This window comes from Monodelphis domestica, chromosome 1, assembly GCF_027887165.1.
Source record: "Monodelphis domestica isolate mMonDom1 chromosome 1, mMonDom1.pri, whole genome shotgun sequence".
Classification (NCBI taxonomy): domain Eukaryota; kingdom Metazoa; phylum Chordata; class Mammalia; order Didelphimorphia; family Didelphidae; genus Monodelphis; species Monodelphis domestica.
In genome coordinates, this window is record NC_077227.1 from 318,555,435 (window position 1) to 318,574,778 (window position 19,344).

Genomic DNA, 19,344 nt, shown 5'->3' on the forward strand with positions numbered 1-19,344 from the left:
GCTAAATGATTAGCTTAAATAATGAAAAGTTCCTAAAACATAAAAAAAAAAATGGAGACACAAAGTTCTTCAATGTTATTGTGGAAGGCAATAAGAGAAGGTTTAAAACAAAAAGCTAATGTAAGGAAATAGTAATTGTTGCACAGTAATAGTATCAATAATGAATGTATTTAGTGTAATAATTATTGTTATTAATAATTAACAACCATAAATCATAAACAACAAGTATCAATACTCAATAATAACCATTAGTAATTAATAACTAATGATAGTTATTGAAAATTAGTATTGTTATTGATAGTATTATTACTACTATTGTGTTCTAAAATTATTCCTTAATATTGCATGTGATTAATTTGATTTAATGTTGGCTTTGTTCACTTTTAGAAATTTGGTTTTAATTTAAATTCAATATTATTAATATTTTCTATTAATAATCATTTTATTTAAATGTATTCAATTTAATAGCATTATTTTAGATCACTAGTAGCAGTAGCAAAGGAATTTTTTTATTTTCCTGCGGTTTTAATTCTCAACAGTAGGTGGTGCTATAAATGCATGTAGAGTGGAAGGCACCTGTGAGTAGACCTAAGCAAGCAGTCAGATAAAGTGTAAGAAGGCCAAAAAAAAATGTCTTTTAATATGCTAAAGAAAGCAGGCAGTCTTCCAGGAAAACTTTGAGTGGCTTTTAATATGCATGTTTAATATTTTCCCAAGGAAAATGTGACTAGATTTTTTAGAAGTTTGAGGGTAGGGGGAGGGAGAGAGAAAAATTTAAAGAGAACTTCTGGGTAAAATGCAGTTTCCCCTCCCACTGAGGTTAGGCAATGGCCACATTTTTTTCAAAGTTGGGGGGGGGGGCAGGGAGCTCCTAACTCTAGCACAGCCTGGAAGGACCCCCAGGATTAATTTCGCAAAGCAGGTCCCTGCCTCAGTGGCCACACAGTAGGTGTTGCACTCAGGAAAAGTCAGGCAGACACTGGGCTGGGAAAGACCTGTTGGGTTCTAGTGCCCCTTGGTTTAAAAAAAACCTCGGGCCCATTTGAAATGGGGGGGATCTTACACCAATTCCTAGGGGGCCACCCCTGTGCACTGTTCTCCCAAGGGCCGTCCTGTGTGTGTGTGTGGGGGGGGGTCCCGTCCTTTACTCCCCACTCTCATCCAAAATGGGTTGTTTCAGGTGGGGGGTGGGAACCACATAGGAAGAGTGCAGAAGCTGTGAAGAAACTGGAGTCTGCATTTTTCACGCCCAGGAAAGTCAAACTGTCAGGAGGCACGAGGGATCCTGCCCTTTAATAAAAGGGAGCTGCTCCCCTGCCTGGGTCCCTGGTTCTGTTTCGGGGCTGCCCCAGGGAGCCCCTAACTCTATTCCACAGCCTGGAAGGACCCCTAGGATCTGTTCAAGGGGTTCCCCCTGCCTTGCATTGCAGTAGACTGAAAGAAGGAACTCCAGGACCTTGTCTGCTGTGGAAAATAAAAGAGCAGGAGTTCCTGTTGAGTCCCCAAACCCACCCGATTCTGTATAGACAAAAAGGCCCTTTCACCCCTATTCAAGCTGAAAGGGAAGAAAAGGAAAAAAAAAGGTGGGGTAGGGGGTGATGCCACCAGGGAAGGAGCTTTCCTCACCAATCCAATGTGATCCAATCCCAGAAAAACAGCAGCCTGTTCCCTCTCTCTGCCAAGATTCCTTTTGCATATGAAAGCAGGCTAGCAAACTGAAGTGGCTTCTAAGCTTTCCCTAGGACTCAAAACTTCTCTCGGAAGAAAAATAAAGGTTCGTTTTTTAAACCAAAGTGGTTCCCAACTGTAAGAATTAAAATAAATATTTCTACCCAGATATATATTTTATAAAGTTTATTGGAAGGGTAGACAAAGTTCCTATAAGTAACCTGACCTCGTGGTCAGGTTAAACTGTGGTATGTCAGAAATGTTTGATAGACAGGTAAAATTCCTCAGGAGGGGGAGGGGATAAACTTCCTTGACACAATATGCTTTTGTAATGGACATCAGAGACACTTTGTAAGTTCAAATGAAAGAATAGCCACGAATATTCAAGTAAAACATACTACACAAAATCATACATACATAATACATGGTGTCCCAAAAGCTTTAGTTGAGTTGGTGTGTGTGGTGTGTGTGTGTTCATATACATGGAGGGTGCCACACACAATTAAGAGAAGTTTCTAATTTTCACTATCCCTGGCAAAAAGTATAGATTATGTACAAGTAGTAGTTAAATCTTCCTTATTTAGAGATTAGCTTTCCAGAATTCTCCAAATCAGATCTGATCTAGAAGTTAAAAAAAAAAATCTGGCAATCCCAGCAACAATGAAAGCATCTAAAAAAAAAAGCCAAAGGAAGCTTGGCATAGCAGAAAGAGAAACCTTATGTAAAGTCCAAAATCTACATAAAAACTGCTGCTGGGGAAACAGAGAAAACAAGGTAGAAGCAACAACTTCAGCTGTTGTCGACACAGTGTATCAGTGTAAATAGTTTTTTTTCCCTCTAGTTTTGTTGTTATTCCAAGTTTAAGTGCATAGTAAAGGTTTTTTTTTAAACCTTTGTGAGGGCAACTAGGTGGCTCAGTAGATGGAGAACCAGGCCTGGAGATGGAAGTCCTGGGTTCAAATATGACTTCAGACACTTCCTAGCTGTATGACCCTGGGCAAGCCACTTAACTCCCCACTGCCCAGCCCTCAGCATTTTTCTGCTTTCGAATTCATATTCATTGTTGGTGCTAAGGCAGAAGGGAAAGGTTTTTAAAAACAAAAACCTTCAGTGGCATGCACATTACTTAGGATACAAGTCACTTTGATATTGTTTAATTTTGTGACAGCAGTGGTCCTACATAGGGGGTTCCTACTGATTCATTATGTCTATTGTTGACCGGATGAAAGGAATCTATGCTGGTTTCCCCCATCTTTGCGTAATCATTTGCCAGTTGTGCTGAATTTGATCCTTACACAGGTCCCATTGCTCTCTTTGGTTGTATTTTTGGTCATATGTAACAGCTATAGCTTTTAATGCACCAGCAGCTGTTGATGTCAGAAGAGTTTGGTTTAAGTCCCACCTTATATACTCCTTATATGACCTTAGGAAGAAATGATACCTCTCTGGGCTTCAGTTTCCTCAGATGTAAAATAAGGGTGTTGGACCAGATGGTCCCTTGGGACCCTTCCAGTTCTAGAGCTGTCATCCTATGAGAAATGGTGCAGGTGCCAAGGCAGTAGAGATTAGAATCTGCCAAAACAACAGATGTAGATCAAAGGAAAAGGCCACCCCAGGTAGCTTGAAGGAACAATTAGTTCTATATTACCATTAGCATGTGTGTGTGTGGGGGGGTATGTATGTGTGTGTACTTGAGCACATTGCCATCTGTACCTGGTAGTCCCTAAATGTTCTATAACTGAAGGAAATATTCTATTTTATTAAATGACCATACTTTCCCCTGAAAGACTATAGTTAGTTTTTCTGGGTAGTTGATTCTTGGTTCTCTTGCCTTCCAGAATATCATCTTCTAAACCTTCCAGTCATTTAATGTGGAGGCTGCCAGATCCTGTGTGATCCTGACTTGGGCCCCATGATATCTAAACTTTTTTTTTCTAGCTACTTGTAGCATTTTCTTTTGGCCTGGGAGCTCTTGAACTTGGCTATAATCATTTCTGAGAGTTGTCATTTGGGGATTTAATGCAGGAGATCATCTGTGGAGTCTTTCAATATCCATTCTACCCTCCTGTTCAAGAATATCAGGGCAGTTTTCTTGGATAATTTCCTGTAGTATGATATCTAGGCCTTTTTCTTGGTCATGACTTTCGGGTAGCCCAAATAATTCTTAAATTGTCACTCTTGGATCTATTTTCCAGGTTAGATGTTTTTTTCAATGAGGTATTTAATATTTTCTTCTATTTTTTCATTTCTTTTGATTTTGTTGTATTGTTTCTTGATGTCCTGTGAAGTCATTAGCTTCTAACTGTCCAATTCTCATTTTTAAAGACTGAATTTCTTCCATGGCCTTTTGATCCTCATTTTCTAATTAGTCCATTCTTCTTTTCAAGTCAGTCTTTTCATCTGTTGACTTTTTTGTTTCACTTTCTAGTTGGTCAATTCTGGCTTTCAAGACACTATTTTCTTGTTTTAATTCATGTGCCTCTGTACCCAGATGACCTATTTTGCTTTTTAAGCTGTTGTTTTCCTCTTCCCATTTTTTGTCAATCTGTATTATTTGATTTTCTTTCTGAGCTCTTCCAGAGCCCAAGTCTAATTCCCTGGATTTTTTTAGGTTTTGCTTAAAGTCCCTTAGATTCTATCATCTTCTGTTGGTTTTTTTCTTTGGTCTTTATTCCTGTAGAAGCTGTCGATTGTTGTCTTTTTTTTTAACTTATCCCCGGGCTGTAACCCCCCCCCCCCCCAAACTTTAGTTGGTCTCCTGGAACAGTGTTTGAGCTGCTCTGCCCTGGAGGGACTAATCTTCATTCAGTCTTCTCTCTCCTGCTGGGATACTGGATTAGACTGGTTGAGCTGACCTGCCATGTTAATCTGCCCTTTCTAGTTGTGTTCAACAGGAGAGTCCTGTGGCTGTCTTCTTGTTGGGTTTAGATTTGTGTCTTTTTTGAAGAACTTTTTAAAGATGAGTATGGAAGGATAGTCAGAAGTTTTGGCTTTTGCTGCTCCTAAGCCATCATCTTGACCCTGCCCCACCCCCTACATCCATGACTAAAGGAATGATTGATTTATAGGTCCCCTCTAAACACTGGTATAAAACTCAAATAGAAAATAGACTATTAAACTACACATAACCCCTGTGGGTTCATATTGCCTTAGAAAAATCACCTATTAACACTGTCTATGTTTTATTAAATTTCCATTTATTTTGTTAAATATTTCCTATTACATTTTAATCTGGTTTGGGCTATACTAGGGAGTGTTATGGGCTGCTTATTTGAAATCTCTGACCTGGGACACTGATTCCCAAACTTTTTTTTTATCACGCAGCCCCATCTGTACAAAATTTGGGGACATACCTCCCCATGCTACATTTTATATATATATATATATATATATATATATATATATATATATATATATATATATATATATATATGCTACTCTACTAATAATTGTAGAAATTACAAACCTTAGGATAACAATGAAATTTGATACTAGAGTAATGATGGGGAGTAGGAAAGAGAGCTGTTGGGGGACAAATGGAATGTTGAGGATTGACATAAGTTGCATAAGGCAAGAACAACAGTTGAGAACTGAACAAGGACTTCTGGAAAATTCTCCTGGAGAGGAGGGTCTTGAGGGCTGAGACAAAGAAAAGAATGGAAGAATGAGCTGTTTCTCAGGGCCTTTTTCAAGACACTTGAGGAGATTTCTGTCACTGACAGAAATTGTAACATCAAGGATTCCTGTTTAAACATCTTTGGTTCCTGTCAAGAAAATCTAATTTTTTTCAAAGACTTTCATTCTATGGACTATTGAGATACTGGACTCAAATTTCTACCTCTCCCCAGGGTACAAGAAAACCTTGTACTTCTGTAATGAGTTTTATTTAGAAAGATTTAGGGCAACCTGAACCCCTCTAACCTCAACCCTTTGCCCCAATCAACAATTAAATCTAACAAGCAGTCAGATGGGCATTTATATTTATTTATATCTAGAGAGTAAGCCCATTGGCAGACTTCATCTTATTACCAGTTTTCAAGAAGACTTGGGGCTTGTGAACACCCTAAAGCAGCGCATATCTGGATTGAGGTCCATCATACCTGACCTTGTCGAGAAAACTTCCCCAACAACTTTGAGAGCTGGCACAGCCATCAAGGGGCAAGTCTTCACTGAAGAGAGATCTCCATTTTGTCTCCCTCAAGTAATTCAGGGACTCCTGGAGGGAGTAGTGAGGGAAGCCATTTTCATCAACCTTTTCCTTTCTGCCTTCAACCCTCATTTCTCCATCTAAGGAGTGTGAGTCCCCCCCCCCCCAAAATTACACTAGCATTGTGAAGATGGGATTAATTATCCCCTGCCCATTTTTAGATTTAATCACCAGAAGTGTAAACACCCCACTTATCCTTAAGTATGGGAAGGTCTGTGACCCACGTGGAAGTGATGAATCAGAATTGATTCATTGACTGTTTTTTTTTTTGACTGTTCCCTGGGGAGTCCTAAGCAAAGCTTTAGCTGTAATTGGTCCACATAAAATACAAGGAAGACACAGGAAGTGACAAAAGGAATGGTCTTTAAAACTGGCAAGAACTTCCTGTGAGGAGGTCTTTAGCCTTCAATTTGATCTTGAAGGAGCTCCATCTTGGGACCTCAGAATATTCTTGGATTTTTCATTTAGAACTACCATGTGGGTGAGTGAAAAAGACTGACTCCTTTCCTGGCTTTTTCTGAAAGGTACTAGCCTCCAGAAGTCCCCCTAGTCTTAGAGAAGGCCTCATGGCTAAAACCCTTGTTTAATTGACCCCTAGGCCCTCTGGCTGGAGCTTCTGGAGCCCTAAACAAGTAAAGCCAGGGATGGAGCATATAGTCTAGCTCATTGAGCTAGATTTCTAACTCTGACCTCTTTTCTCATTTCTCTACTTTAACTTATTTTCACCCCTTACAGCATCAATAGTTTACTTTGGGGGATAGTGGCACATTCAGATCATGGCTTTAGAAAAATCCCTTTAGCAGATGGATGGAGAATGGATTAAAGCAGGGAAATCAATTAGGAGGCTATTATTTCAATAGCTGAGATGATATGGACCTGAACTAGAGGCCAAACATATATAATTAAGATGTTCTAGGGAAATAAAAAGAAGAATGAAAAGCTGAAGATGACATGGATGTGAACTGACCTGAGAAACAAGAAGGATGGAGGTAGAAATAAGAACGTCTGGAAGAGAAACACATTTAGGAGAAAATGGATCTACAATGTAGATAATAACTCACTGATAACTGCTCACTCCGTGAGACTTGGTGACTCATTCAAAATGAGGAAAGAAGTTGGAGCCCTCAGTGCCGAGTCCAAGTTTCAAGGGGTATTTGCTGTAGCCAAAGGTGATTGGGGGGGGGGGGGGGCGGCGGCGGCAGGATTTTTTACATATCTAAGAAAAGAACTCTTTTGTAACAGATAATATTATGATAGGATCTTGTTTTAATCTGCTCCAGGTGCAAAAGCAATAAAATTAAGACATGATTTTTTGAAGAGGGAATTTTTGCTTTTTAGAAAAGCACAGAAATAAAAAAAAATGTGAGAAGGAAGTATAAGAAAAAGAAATATATAAAACTTGTAGACACTACTGTCATTGTTTTAATAAGACTAAGAATTCAAACCATTCAGACCAGCCACCAAATAAGACTTACCATTCATAAGCACCTTGAGTTGCTTATCATAAAACTCCATTTCTTTCTGAGACACGAGCACACACTCTGCACACTGTCGTACAGGGTCCACAAAGCACATCCGAGGCAAGGGGACTTTCTTGCTGCAGCATTTATCACAGAAGCACTTCCCACAGCGGCGACAATGGTGCTGGGCAACGAACCGAAGAACTTGGTTATTGGCAAGGAATATTTAGGGAGGGGAGGGGAGTCAAAGCATGAAAATATGGGGGAAATGGAGAGAGAAAAAGGCAGCAAAATTTAAATCACTGAGGACCAAATGTTGGAAATACCATCAATGCTTATCTGCTTGTTATCAGCTATCCAAATGGCTATATAAAAATAAAAGCTACCTCTTAAAAATCAAACTTGGGATAAAAGAAGCTAGTCAGGCAGTCATAAAAATTAAAATTAATGAGTGCCCCAAACCAATTATGCTTAGGCAAGCAAGACATTCTAAGTCCTTGTTTTGTTCTGGCTTTGCTGCTCACTATCATTATGGCCTCTGACAATTTATTTCCCTCAAATGGCCTTTGATTTCTCAGCTATGGAATGAATAATGAATGGGCTGGACTAGATAGATTATCACTAAGTTCCATTCTTGCTCCAAAGTTGTACAAAAACTCTTAAAAATGTAGTATGCTCTCCTATGTGTAGTAAGCAGTATCCAGAGTAGATGACTTTCACAATTTCAATCACAAAACCTCAGAGATGAAGGGACCTTAAAAGTCAAGCCCATCTTCTGCCCTGTATGGAAACCACTCAACAACAATCGTGACAAGTGGTTGTTTTCCCTCTGTTCAAAATACTTCTAGTGATAGGGAACTCAGTATTTCATGAAAAAGGCTTTTTCATCATTGGACAGTTCTAAAGATTCTTCCTTGTATTGAATCCATACCTGCCTCTCTGTAATTCTTTCCCATTAGTCCAAATCCTAACCTCTGCCTCCTGGTCCCTCATGGCTACAGAGATGACCCAGATGAATACCTTTTGTTATTATTTTGAATATAACATGATTTCAAGCATTTTCATTTTACAGATGACAAAACTGAGAATCAAAGAAGAGGAAAAGACTCTTAAGGTCTTTAAGCAAGGAGCAAGCCAGTATTCAAATCCAGATCCACTGCCTCAAAACATAGAGCCCTTTGCTCAAGACCTACTTGAAGTTCAAGGTTTAGCTAAAAGGTGCAGAACCCAATGAAGAAGAAATAAGTGGTAATACTGTTTTAAAAAGAACAGCATTTCATGCTTACTCCCATAAGTAAATAAAAAATGAAATTTAAAATGTAAGACTATGAGCCCCTTGAAAGCAGCAACTCTTTTCTTTGTATCTTCAACTCTTAGCACAGTGCTTCACACATAAGAGGCACCTATTGACTGAATGACAAATAAGATATCTTTCCTACATAGAGGGCCAGCACTGGTTAATTCTGTAATAACTTCTTTTTACTCTAAGGATCCAGAATTGACTCTTATAACCCTGAATAGTTGAAATGTGAGCTAACCCAGCAAGACATATTCTTAATTTACCTACTATAGTATTTGGCCCAAAGGCTTCACTAAAGAATTTTAAGGGCAAGTGAAATAATCCTCCACTAAAAATACATCACTCCCTCAGAGTTCCCTTTCCCTGATATCTCAGTTTCCTAATACTACCTTACCTTTCTGGTTATGAAGTCAAACTTGATGTCACACTGCATACATCTTGGGCACTAAGAGAGAAGAAGACGAGATATTAAAAAAACATTATAGGACTGATCCCAGAGTGTTGTACTCAATACTATGAGGGTAGAGAGCAGGAAAACTAGTTCAAGATAACAGGCTTTTTCTCTCAGTTTCATCTCAGCTAAATGACTTCGGCAAAAGGGTTCCCTCCAGTGACAATCCCTGCTGCTCAGAGCATGCCTTTAAGACACAGTAAGATTAATAAATTAGGGTCCATTGTATGCATGACTTTAACAAAATTATCTACAATAACAAGTCTTAAATCCATTAGCCAAAAAAGGTATTAAAAAGGCTTAGGAAGGACAGCTACATGGCTCAGTGGAGATAGTGCTATACAGGAAAACCTGAGTTCAAATCTAGCCTCAGATACTTCCTGGGCAAATCACTTAACCTCTGGTTGCCTGACAAAAAAGGCTCCATAGGATCCAGTTCAGAAGGACATGGCAAGCCACTTCATTATCCTGGCCAAGAAAACTCCAAGAAGAGTTGTATAACTGAACAGCTTAACACCAAATTAGTGGAAAGTTCTTCCTGACATTAAGTCTAAACTAGTCCCAAATTTATAGTTTGAAAGTAGCTATAGAATAATTAACTCAAATAACATATTAGATGGTTTTGTGTGAAGTATCCATGTCTTTGGCCAAGACCTATTTGGAGATAAGAGAGAATATCAGTCAAGAGCTGAATCCTTAAAGTCTTCTTTAACTAGAATTTTTTAGACAATAAAAATTCCTTCAAAATCAGAATAGTTGATAAAAATTGAAAGCTTTCAGTTCTTATAATTTCTGATGGAGTACCGTATTCCACTGAAATCAAATTCATAAAAAATTATAGGAGATACACTTATTTGAAAACATTTGCTAGCTTCCATTCTACTTTAAGGTGGTACGTTTTGAACAAGTTTGTTAATGGAACCTAAAATTCAATTGTGGTATGTATTTTGATATCATGACAGCAATCACATAAATATATTTCCTAATCTATGGATAAGTTGTTATCTCTGTGCCTGGCACATAGTAGTGCTTAGTAAATGCTTACTGACTAATATTAATCACTAAAAATATCAAGAAAAGAATGATTCTTTAAATGTTCTAAATTAAGAAATATCTCTCACAAAATGGTTTAGCTGATGGAAAGCCAGGCTCAGATTCTGGAAAATTTGACCTCCGGTAACACATATTACTGCTGGTATTGTCTTGAGTTCTTCACTCAATGATAGGAGTATAAATTACATAACAGTTGCAATCAGCATGAAGAGAAAGAATTTCCTCACTGGGAATATACAATGAAATCACAGTCCATCCAGTCCTGTTACTAACAAATAGGAGCATCCTGAACCCCTTATGGTCATTCAACTTTGAAGAATTTTATTATTAGGGATAATAATCTACATTTGAAAAATGATAACGTTTGTATGGACAGAAAAGAAATTGAGCCAGTCATGTAGCAAGAATGAGGAATACAAGCTAGGTCAGTCTAAATTATGCACCAACATTCATAGTATATTAAAGGATCTTCAGAAAAGTTTCCAACATGAGTAGATTTTCTAAGGATAATTGATGGATTGATAGGAGAAAGAATTGCAAAGGAAGAGAGAGTGGAAAGTTTACTGTACAGATGGTCAAATCCTTCCTTAGATATTTACTATTTATATATGTGTGAAAAAGTCACTGAACCTCTGAGCCTCAGTTTCTTCCATCTGTAAAATATGAAGGATTGGATTCAGTGTATTCTAAGATCTTTTCTAGCTCTAAATCTATGATTCTGAGATGTAGTCAGAAGTATTTCTAATATTGACAATTTCTCACTTATGTGCTATCTTGTTTGTAAAATGCTTTCCATACAACACAATTTAGGTAGGTAACTGAGATCTTCTACTATAGCATGGTAACAATAGAAAAAGCACCAGCTTTGAAATCAGAGGACTTTGATTCAAATCCAACCTCTGATGCTTACTACTTGTATGACTATGGACAAATCATTTAACCTCTCTGTGTCTTGGTTTTCTCATCTGCAAAATGTGAAGACTATAATGTAATGAAATACCATTGTGCTAAACGAAATGAGGAAATAGACAATTCTGAACGGATATAGATATATAAACTGATAGAGAATGAACAGAACAAGAAAAGAAATTTATACTATTATATCAATATTATCAAAATGAACAGTTATGAATACTTTTATAAGCTAACAAAGAATGAGTAGAAAAAGGAGTACAATGTGTAGAACAAAAACCACAATGTAAAAACAAACAACTTTGGAAGCTATAAAAACTGATCAATGCAATGCAAAAATCTTAAGGAACATCCATATATGGGGGGCGAAGTCAAGATGGCAGCATAGAGGCAGAGAAAGTTCAGACCTTTGAAAACCCTTCCTTACTGATTACAAATTAAATGCTCCTAGGGGACTAAAAATCAAACCTAACAACAGGACACAGCCAAGGAACCCTCCTGCTGGACTCAACTTAATAGGTATGCTCACCAAAAACCTGAATTTGAGAACACTCAGATTTAAGGGGAAGGAAGAAGGAAGGTCCCAGGACCCCTTCCCCACCTAGAGCACTGAGCCTCCAGCAGTAGCTGGAACCTCTGGGCGAACAAGGGTGCTGGTCTGGAGGGAGTACCTTGAGGACAAAGCTGTGCCAGGCTCAGAGTATCTAACACAGGCAGTGGGGAAGCAGTTGGAGAAGAGCAGAGCAGGCAGCCTAGTTGCAGCAGCAGAGACACTCCATATTGCCCCCCCACCCCACCCCTTTCCCAAGGTTTTGGCCTCAGGGCACATCCAGCTCTGCAAATCATCTGGGCTTAATCTCATCAAAGCTTTCAGAGGGCAGGGAAGCTCTAGCTCCAACACCCCTCCCCCCACAGACTGGGCTGAGAGATTTGCTGACTAAGCTCAAAGGGGAAGGCTGACAGAAAAGCCCAAAACCAAAGATGCAACACAAAATGAGAGGAGCAAAAGTGCAGGCAACTACAGGAAGTAAAGAAGGGGTAAAGATGAGCAAACAACAGAAAAAGAAAAAATTTACAATCGACAACTTCTATCCAGGCAGTGAACAACAACAAAAAATGGAACAGATAAGGATGAAGGAACAGCAAGCAAATAAATAAATAAATAAACTTCAGCAAATTGGATACAGGCTTAAGAAGAACTCAAAATACAATTCAAAATACAATCAAGAGAGGCTGAAAACAACTGGGAAAAGAACTTAAAAAGCAAGATAATTCATCTGGAAACAGAAAACAGTGTCTTGAAAGCCAAAATTAATCAGCATGAAAATGAGGCAAAGGAGATGAAAGATCAGAAGGATGACCAAAAAGCCTGGGATGAAACCCAGTCTTTAAAAACCAGAATACAACAATTAGAAGCAAGTGACTTCACAAGGCAGCAGGACACTATAAAACAAAATCAAAAGAATGAAAAAATTGAGGAAAATATGAAGCACCTCATTCACAAAACAGAAGATTTAGAAAATCGTTTCAGGAGAAACAACTTAAGAATCATTGGTCTATTGGAAGACCATGACAAAAGAAAAAGGCTGGACATCATCCTATAGGAAATTATCCAAGAAAACTGTCCTGATATTCTAGAACAAGAGGGAAAAGTGGAGATTGAAAGAATCCACAGATCACTTCGGGTACTTAATCCCCAACTGACAACACCCAGGAATGTTATAGCCAAATTCAAGAACTATCAGACCAAGGAAAAAATATTACAAGCTGCTAAGATTCAGCTAACATGGAATCACACTGAGGATAACATAGGATCTGACTGTATCTACACTGAAGGACTGAAAGGCATGGAATATGATATTGCAGAAAGCAAGGGAACTTTGTCTACAACCAAGAATCAACAAACCAGCAAAACTGACTATATTCTTAAAGGGGAAAGTATGGTCATTTAACAAAACAGAAGAATTCCAAGCCTTTGTAAAGAACAGACCAAATCTGAACAGAAAATGATGCCCAAACACAGAACTCAAGAGAATCATCCAAAAGGTAATTAAAAAAGAGGGAAGGGGGCAGCTGGGTAGCTCAGTGGATTGAGAACCAGGCCTAGAGATGGGAGGTCCTAAGTTCAGATCTGGCCTCAGACACTTCCCAGCTGTGTGACCCTGGGCAAGTCACTTGACCCCCATTGCCTAGCCCTTACCACTCTTCTGCCTTGGAGCTAATACACAGTATTGACTCCAAGACAGAAGGTAAGGGTTTAAAAAAAAAAGAGGGGAAAAAAGAAAAACAAAACAAAAAAGAAAAACACTTTTTTAAGAGAGTTATTAATAAGTTAAAATGATATGTAACTCTTAAAAATTGTTATTATCACCTGGGTAGTTAGAAGGATTATACTTAGAGGGAACAGTGAAAAACTGTAGAGGATAAAATGCCAAGACATAAATATGTATGTAGATATCTGTATGCATTAATACATATATATATGTGTGTGTGTGTTTGTGTATGTGTGTATACACACAACTAGTGCTAAAAAAAAGATGTTAATACTAAAAGAAATGGGAAAAGAAACAAAATCGGGTAAATTTATATCACAAAGAAGCACATGGCAGGAGGAGGGAGAACATCAATACACTGGAAGGGTAAAGTGGTTGGAGAGAGGAAATACTCAATTCTTAAGTGCACTGAAATTGACTCAAAGAGGGAAGAACAAGCAAATACATTGGGGTAGAGAATTGATTTGTGCCATATAGAAAATTAGAAGGGTAACAAATGGATTGGTGGGGAGGGAAGCAGTAAAAGGGAGAGAGGGTGGGAGGAGAGTTTAAAGACTGTCAAAGAAAATAAGAGGGGAATAAGAAGGGAGAAGGGTAGAAAGGGATGTAAAATAAGGGCGGGAATTAGGGGGATTGATTAAAAACAAAACACTGGTGCAGAAGGAAAAAATAGTGGAAGAAGAAAAGGCAGGACTAGGATTGGAAACAAAATGCTGGGAAATACACTGCTGATAATCATAACTCTGAATGTGAATGGAATGAACTAACTCATAAAACGCAAGTGAATATCAGAGTGCATTAGAAACCAAAACCCTAACATATACTGTCTACAAGAAACACACATAAGGAAGGTAGACACGCATAGGGTAAAAGTAAGATGATGAAGCCAAATCTATTGGGCATCAACTGATAAAAAGGTAGGAGTCTCAATCATGATATCTGACAAAGCCAAAGTAAAAATACATCTAGTCAAATGAGATAGGGAAGGTAATTACATCCTGATAAAAGGCAGTATAGACAATGAGGAAATATCAGTATTCAACAGGTATGCATCAAATGGCATAGTATACAAATTTCTAAAGGAGAAACTAGTGGACCTCAAGGATGAGATAGAAAAACTATACTAGTGGGAGACCTGAATCTTCCTCTATCTGACCTAGACAAATCAAACCAAAAAATAAATAACAAAGAGGTAAGAAAAGTGAATGAAATCTTGGAAAAATTAGAGTTAGTAGATATGTGGAGAAAAATAAATAGGGACAAAAAGGAATATACCTTCTTTTCAGCAGCACATGGTACATTCACAAAAATTGACCATGTATTTATTAGGGCATACAAACATTGCAAACAAGTGCAAGAGAGCAGAAATAATAACTACAACCTTCTCAGATCACAATGCAATGAAAATAATAATTAGTAAGGGTGCATGGAGAGGTAAATAAAAAATTAATTGGAAATTAAACAATATGATCCCCCAAAACTGGTTAGTTAAAGAACAAATCATAGAAACAATAATTTCATTGAAGAAAATGACAATGATGAGACATCCTTTCAAAAATCTATGGGATTCAGCCAAAGCAGGACTCAGGGGGAAATTAGTTCATATATTAACAAATTAGGGAGGGCAGGGGTCAATGAATTGCACATACAAATTAAAAAACTAGAAAGTGAACAAATTAAAAATCCTCAGATGAAGACTAAATTAGAGATCCTAAAAATCAAAGGAGAAATTAATAAAATTGAAAGTCAAAGAACTATTGATTTAATAAATAAAACTAGAAGCTGGTACTTTGAAAAAACAAATAAAATAGACAAAGTACTAGTCAATCTAATTAAAGAAAGATAAGAAGAAAACCAAAGTGACAGTATCCAAGAGGAAAAAAGGAGACCTCACATCTAATGAATAGGAAATTAAAGCAACCATTATTATGTCCAATTATATGGCAATCTATGTGATATGATGAATATTTATAAAAATATAAATTGCCTAGACTAACATAGGAAGAAATAGACTACCTAAACAACCTCCTATCAGGAAGAGAAATTGAACAAGCCATCAAAGAACTCCTTAAGAAAAAAATCCTCAGGTCCAGATGGATTCACAAATGAAGTCTATCAAACATTCAAAGAACAACTAATCCCAATACAATACAAACTATTTGACAGAATAAGCAAATAAGCAAAAAAGCAAATTCCTTTTATGACACAAATATGGTACTGATTCCAAAATCAGGCAAGTCAAAAACAGAGAAAGAAAACTATAGACCATACTCCTTAATGAATATAGATGCAAAAATCTTAAATAGGATACTAGCAAAAAGGCTCCAGCAAGTGATCACTAGGGTTATTCACTATGACAAGGTAGGATTCATACCAGGAATGCAAGGATGGTTCAATATTAGGAAAACCATCCACATAACCACATTAACAAGCAAACCAACAAAAATCACCTGATTATCTCAATAGATGCAGAAAGAGCCTTTGACAAAATACAACACTCATTCCTATTCAAAACACTAAAAAGCTTAGGAATAGAAGGATCTTTCCTAAAAATAAAAAACAGCATATATCTAAAGCCATCAGCAAACATCATCTGCAATGGCAATAAACTGGGAAGCCTTCCCAGTAAGATCAGGAGTGAAAAAAGGATGTCCATTATTACCACTATTATTTAACATTGTACTAGAAGACATTAGCAGTAGCAAGTAGAGAAGAAAAAGAAATTGAAGGCATTAAAATTGGCAATGAGGAGATCAAGCTATCACTCTTTACAGATGATATGATGGTCTACTTAAAGAATCGTAGAGAATCAACTAAAAAGCTAGTGGAAATAATCAACAACTTTAGCAAACTTGCAGGACACAAAATAAACCCACATAAGTCATCAGCATTTCTTTTTTTTTTTTTAGTTTTTAAAAACCCTTACCTTCCGTCTTGGAGTCAATACTGTGTATTGGCTCCAAGGCAGAAGAGTGGTAAGGGCTAGGCAATGGGGGTCAAGTGACTTGCCCAGGGTCACACAGCTGGGAAGTGTCTGAGGCCAGATTTGAACCTAGGACGTCCTGTCTCTAGGGCTGGTTCTCAATCCACTGAGCTACCCAGCTGCCCCATTTTAAAACCCTTACCTTCTGTCTTAGAATTAATACTAGGTATTGGTTCCAAGGCAGAAGAGTGCTAAGGGCTAGGCAGTGGGGGTTAAGTGACTTGTCCAGGGTCACACAGCTGGGAAGTGTCTGAGGTCAGATTTGAACCCTGGACCTCCCGTCTCTGGGCCTGGCTCTCAAATCACTGAGCAACCCAGTTTCCCCCAGCATTTCTATTTATCTCCAATACAGCTCAAGAGCAGGAATTAGAAAGAGAAATTCCATTTAAAACCACCCTAGACAATATAAATACTTGGGAATCTATGTGCCAAGACAAACACAGGAACTATATATATGAACACAACTACAAAACACTTTCCAGACAACTAAAACTAGATCTGAGCAATTGGAAAAACATTAACTGCTCATGGGTAGGACGAGCTAACATAATAAAAATGACCATCCTACCCAAACTTTTCTATTTATTTAGTGCCATACCCATCGAACTTCCAAAAAACTTTTTTACTGAATTAGAAAAAAACATAAAAAGTTCATTTGGAAGAATAAAAGATAAAGGATATCCAGGGACATAATGAAAAAAAAAAACAAAGGAAGGTGGCCTTGCAGTACCAGATCTCAAACTATACTATAAAGCAGTGGTCATCAAAACAATTTGGTACTGGCTAAGGGACAGAAAGGAGAATCAGTAGAATAGACTTGGGGTAAGTGACTTTAGCAAGACAGTCTATGACAAGCCCAAAGATCACAGCTTTGGGGACAAAAACCCAATATTTGATAAAAATTGCTGGGAAAATTGGAAGACAGTGTGGGAGGGATTAGGTTTGGATCAACATCTCACACCCTACACCAGGATAATCTCAGAATTGGTGAATGACTTGATCATAAAGAAGGAAACTATAAGTAAATTATGTGAACACAGAATAGTATACATGTCAGACCTTTGGGAAGGGAAAAATTTTAAAACTAAGCAATACTTAGAAAGAGTCACGAGGGGGGCAGCTGGGTAGCTCAGTGGATTGAGAGCTAGACCTAGAGACGGGAGGTCCTAGGTTCAAATCTGGCCTCAGACACTTCCCAGCTGTGTGACCCTGGGCAAGTCACTTGACCCCCATTGCCTATCCCTTACCACTCTTCTGCCTTGGAACCAATACCTAGTATTAATTCTAAGACAGAAGGTAAGGGTTTAATAAAAAAAAGAAAGAAAGCGTCACGAAATGTGAAATAAATAATTTTGACTACATCAAATTAAAAAGTTTTTGTACAAATGAAACCAATGTAACCAAAATCAGAAGAGAAATAACAAACTTGGGAACAATCTTCATAACAAAAACTTCTGACAAAGGTCTCATTACTCAAATTTACAAAGAGTTGTACAAAAAAATCAAGCCATTCTCCAATTGATAAATGGGCAAGGGACATGAATAGGCAATTTTCAGTCAAAGAAATCAAAACCATTAATAAGCACATGAAAAAGTGTTCTAAATCTCTTATAATCAGAGAGATGCAAATCAAAACAACTCTGAGGTATTACCTCACACTGTGAATTTGGAAATTACTCCACCCTAATTAGACATATTTTAGGGGAAGATAAAGTTGTAAACTCCTGATTGAAGAATGAAAGCACTTAACTCATACCTTATGGTGAAGCTAGAACCTTAAGCTAGGTCTATTTTTAGATCTAATACAAAAAAGTGTGCTAAGATTCTGAATTAGACAAAGCGAGGACTGATATATAGTAGACAGGAGTGGGAGAAACCCTCTGCCAGCCTTTGGGGCCTGGCCTCAGCTCTGAAGCTAAGGGAAAAAACTCCAATCCCAACTGGTTATTAAACTTTATATTATTTGAATTCATAGTCAGATAAGTGGACTATCTTTTCTGGGCACAGAAGGAGCTGAACATCAGTTCAGACATTCAATGACAAACAGTCCTTTTTGAACCCTTGCTGCTTCCTCTCGGCAGGGGGCATCTCTCTCCTTTGCCTCATCGAGCAAGATTCCCTCTCTCCCTTCAACTCCTCCATACCCCCATACAAACCTCACTTTACCCCAGTTTTTCCCATCCTTCCAATCCTTTCCCAAATAAATATTACAGTTTTTGGTGAGCCAGCCAGGATTTTCATTGTATTTTGTCAAGAATTTGGGAAAAAGAAGTCAGTTGGAGTTGTCCGAGAAGTTGGGCCTGCATACATTTCAAAAGCCTGTGTGACTGTGAAAAGTAACCATTTTGAGAGCAATGTTGAGTGCAACTAATCTGCCTAGTGATACCACACCCAAAAGAAACCACTCCTCCTGAAGGGAGGAGGTGACTCTTAAAGGGCCAGACTTAAAAACATTTTTTTTGTTGTTGTTGCAAAAAGACTTTTCAAGATACAAGAAGGCAAAGAAACTTTTACTTGTCATGGGTCATCTAGCCTGGATTGGATCTTTCTTTTATATGTTTTACAACTTATTTTTTGTCACGATTCCGGATTATATTTATTTTCTAGTTAGCATCTATGAAACTTTGCAATGACTGAATATAAGTACGTATTGCTTGATTTCATTCATTCCCACATATGCTGGAGCATTATTCTTCGTAACCCAATTATACTATGCCCTAAAAAAAGGTGTGCATCTAATTTATGGGAAAAAAGCAAAAGACAATGAAATAGCTGTAATGATTTTAGCCATGAGGGAAGAGATGATGCAACTAAAGCAAACGATGAAGCAACTGACTGAAGAGATAAAATGTGGCAAAGGTATTAACACACAACATGACATACCTAAAAATAGCAATGTAGTTAAGCAAGAAAATACAGATGGGGCTACAGGTGGAATACCAATATTGCCACTAAGAGATCAAACAAGCCTACAACCAGATAGCGGCATAATTCATATTTTTAAAACACACAAACCATTTACAACAGCTGACCCTGA

General features: G+C 37.8%; 1 protein-coding gene across 3 annotated transcripts in view; it reads right to left on the bottom strand.

Annotated features, from left to right (window-relative positions):
- Positions 1-19,344, bottom strand: part of ZFYVE21 (zinc finger FYVE-type containing 21) — a 48,002-nt gene that overhangs the window by 15,435 nt on the left and 13,223 nt on the right. For all 3 annotated transcript variants that reach the window (XM_001373129.5, XM_007473506.3, XM_056811209.1), the window contains exons 2-3: positions 9,030-9,080; positions 7,351-7,519 (exon numbers count right to left, since the gene is read on the bottom strand). In XM_001373129.5, coding sequence (XP_001373166.3) covers positions 7,351-7,519; positions 9,030-9,080 — 220 coding nt within the window. The remainder of the gene's footprint in view (positions 1-7,350; positions 7,520-9,029; positions 9,081-19,344) is intronic.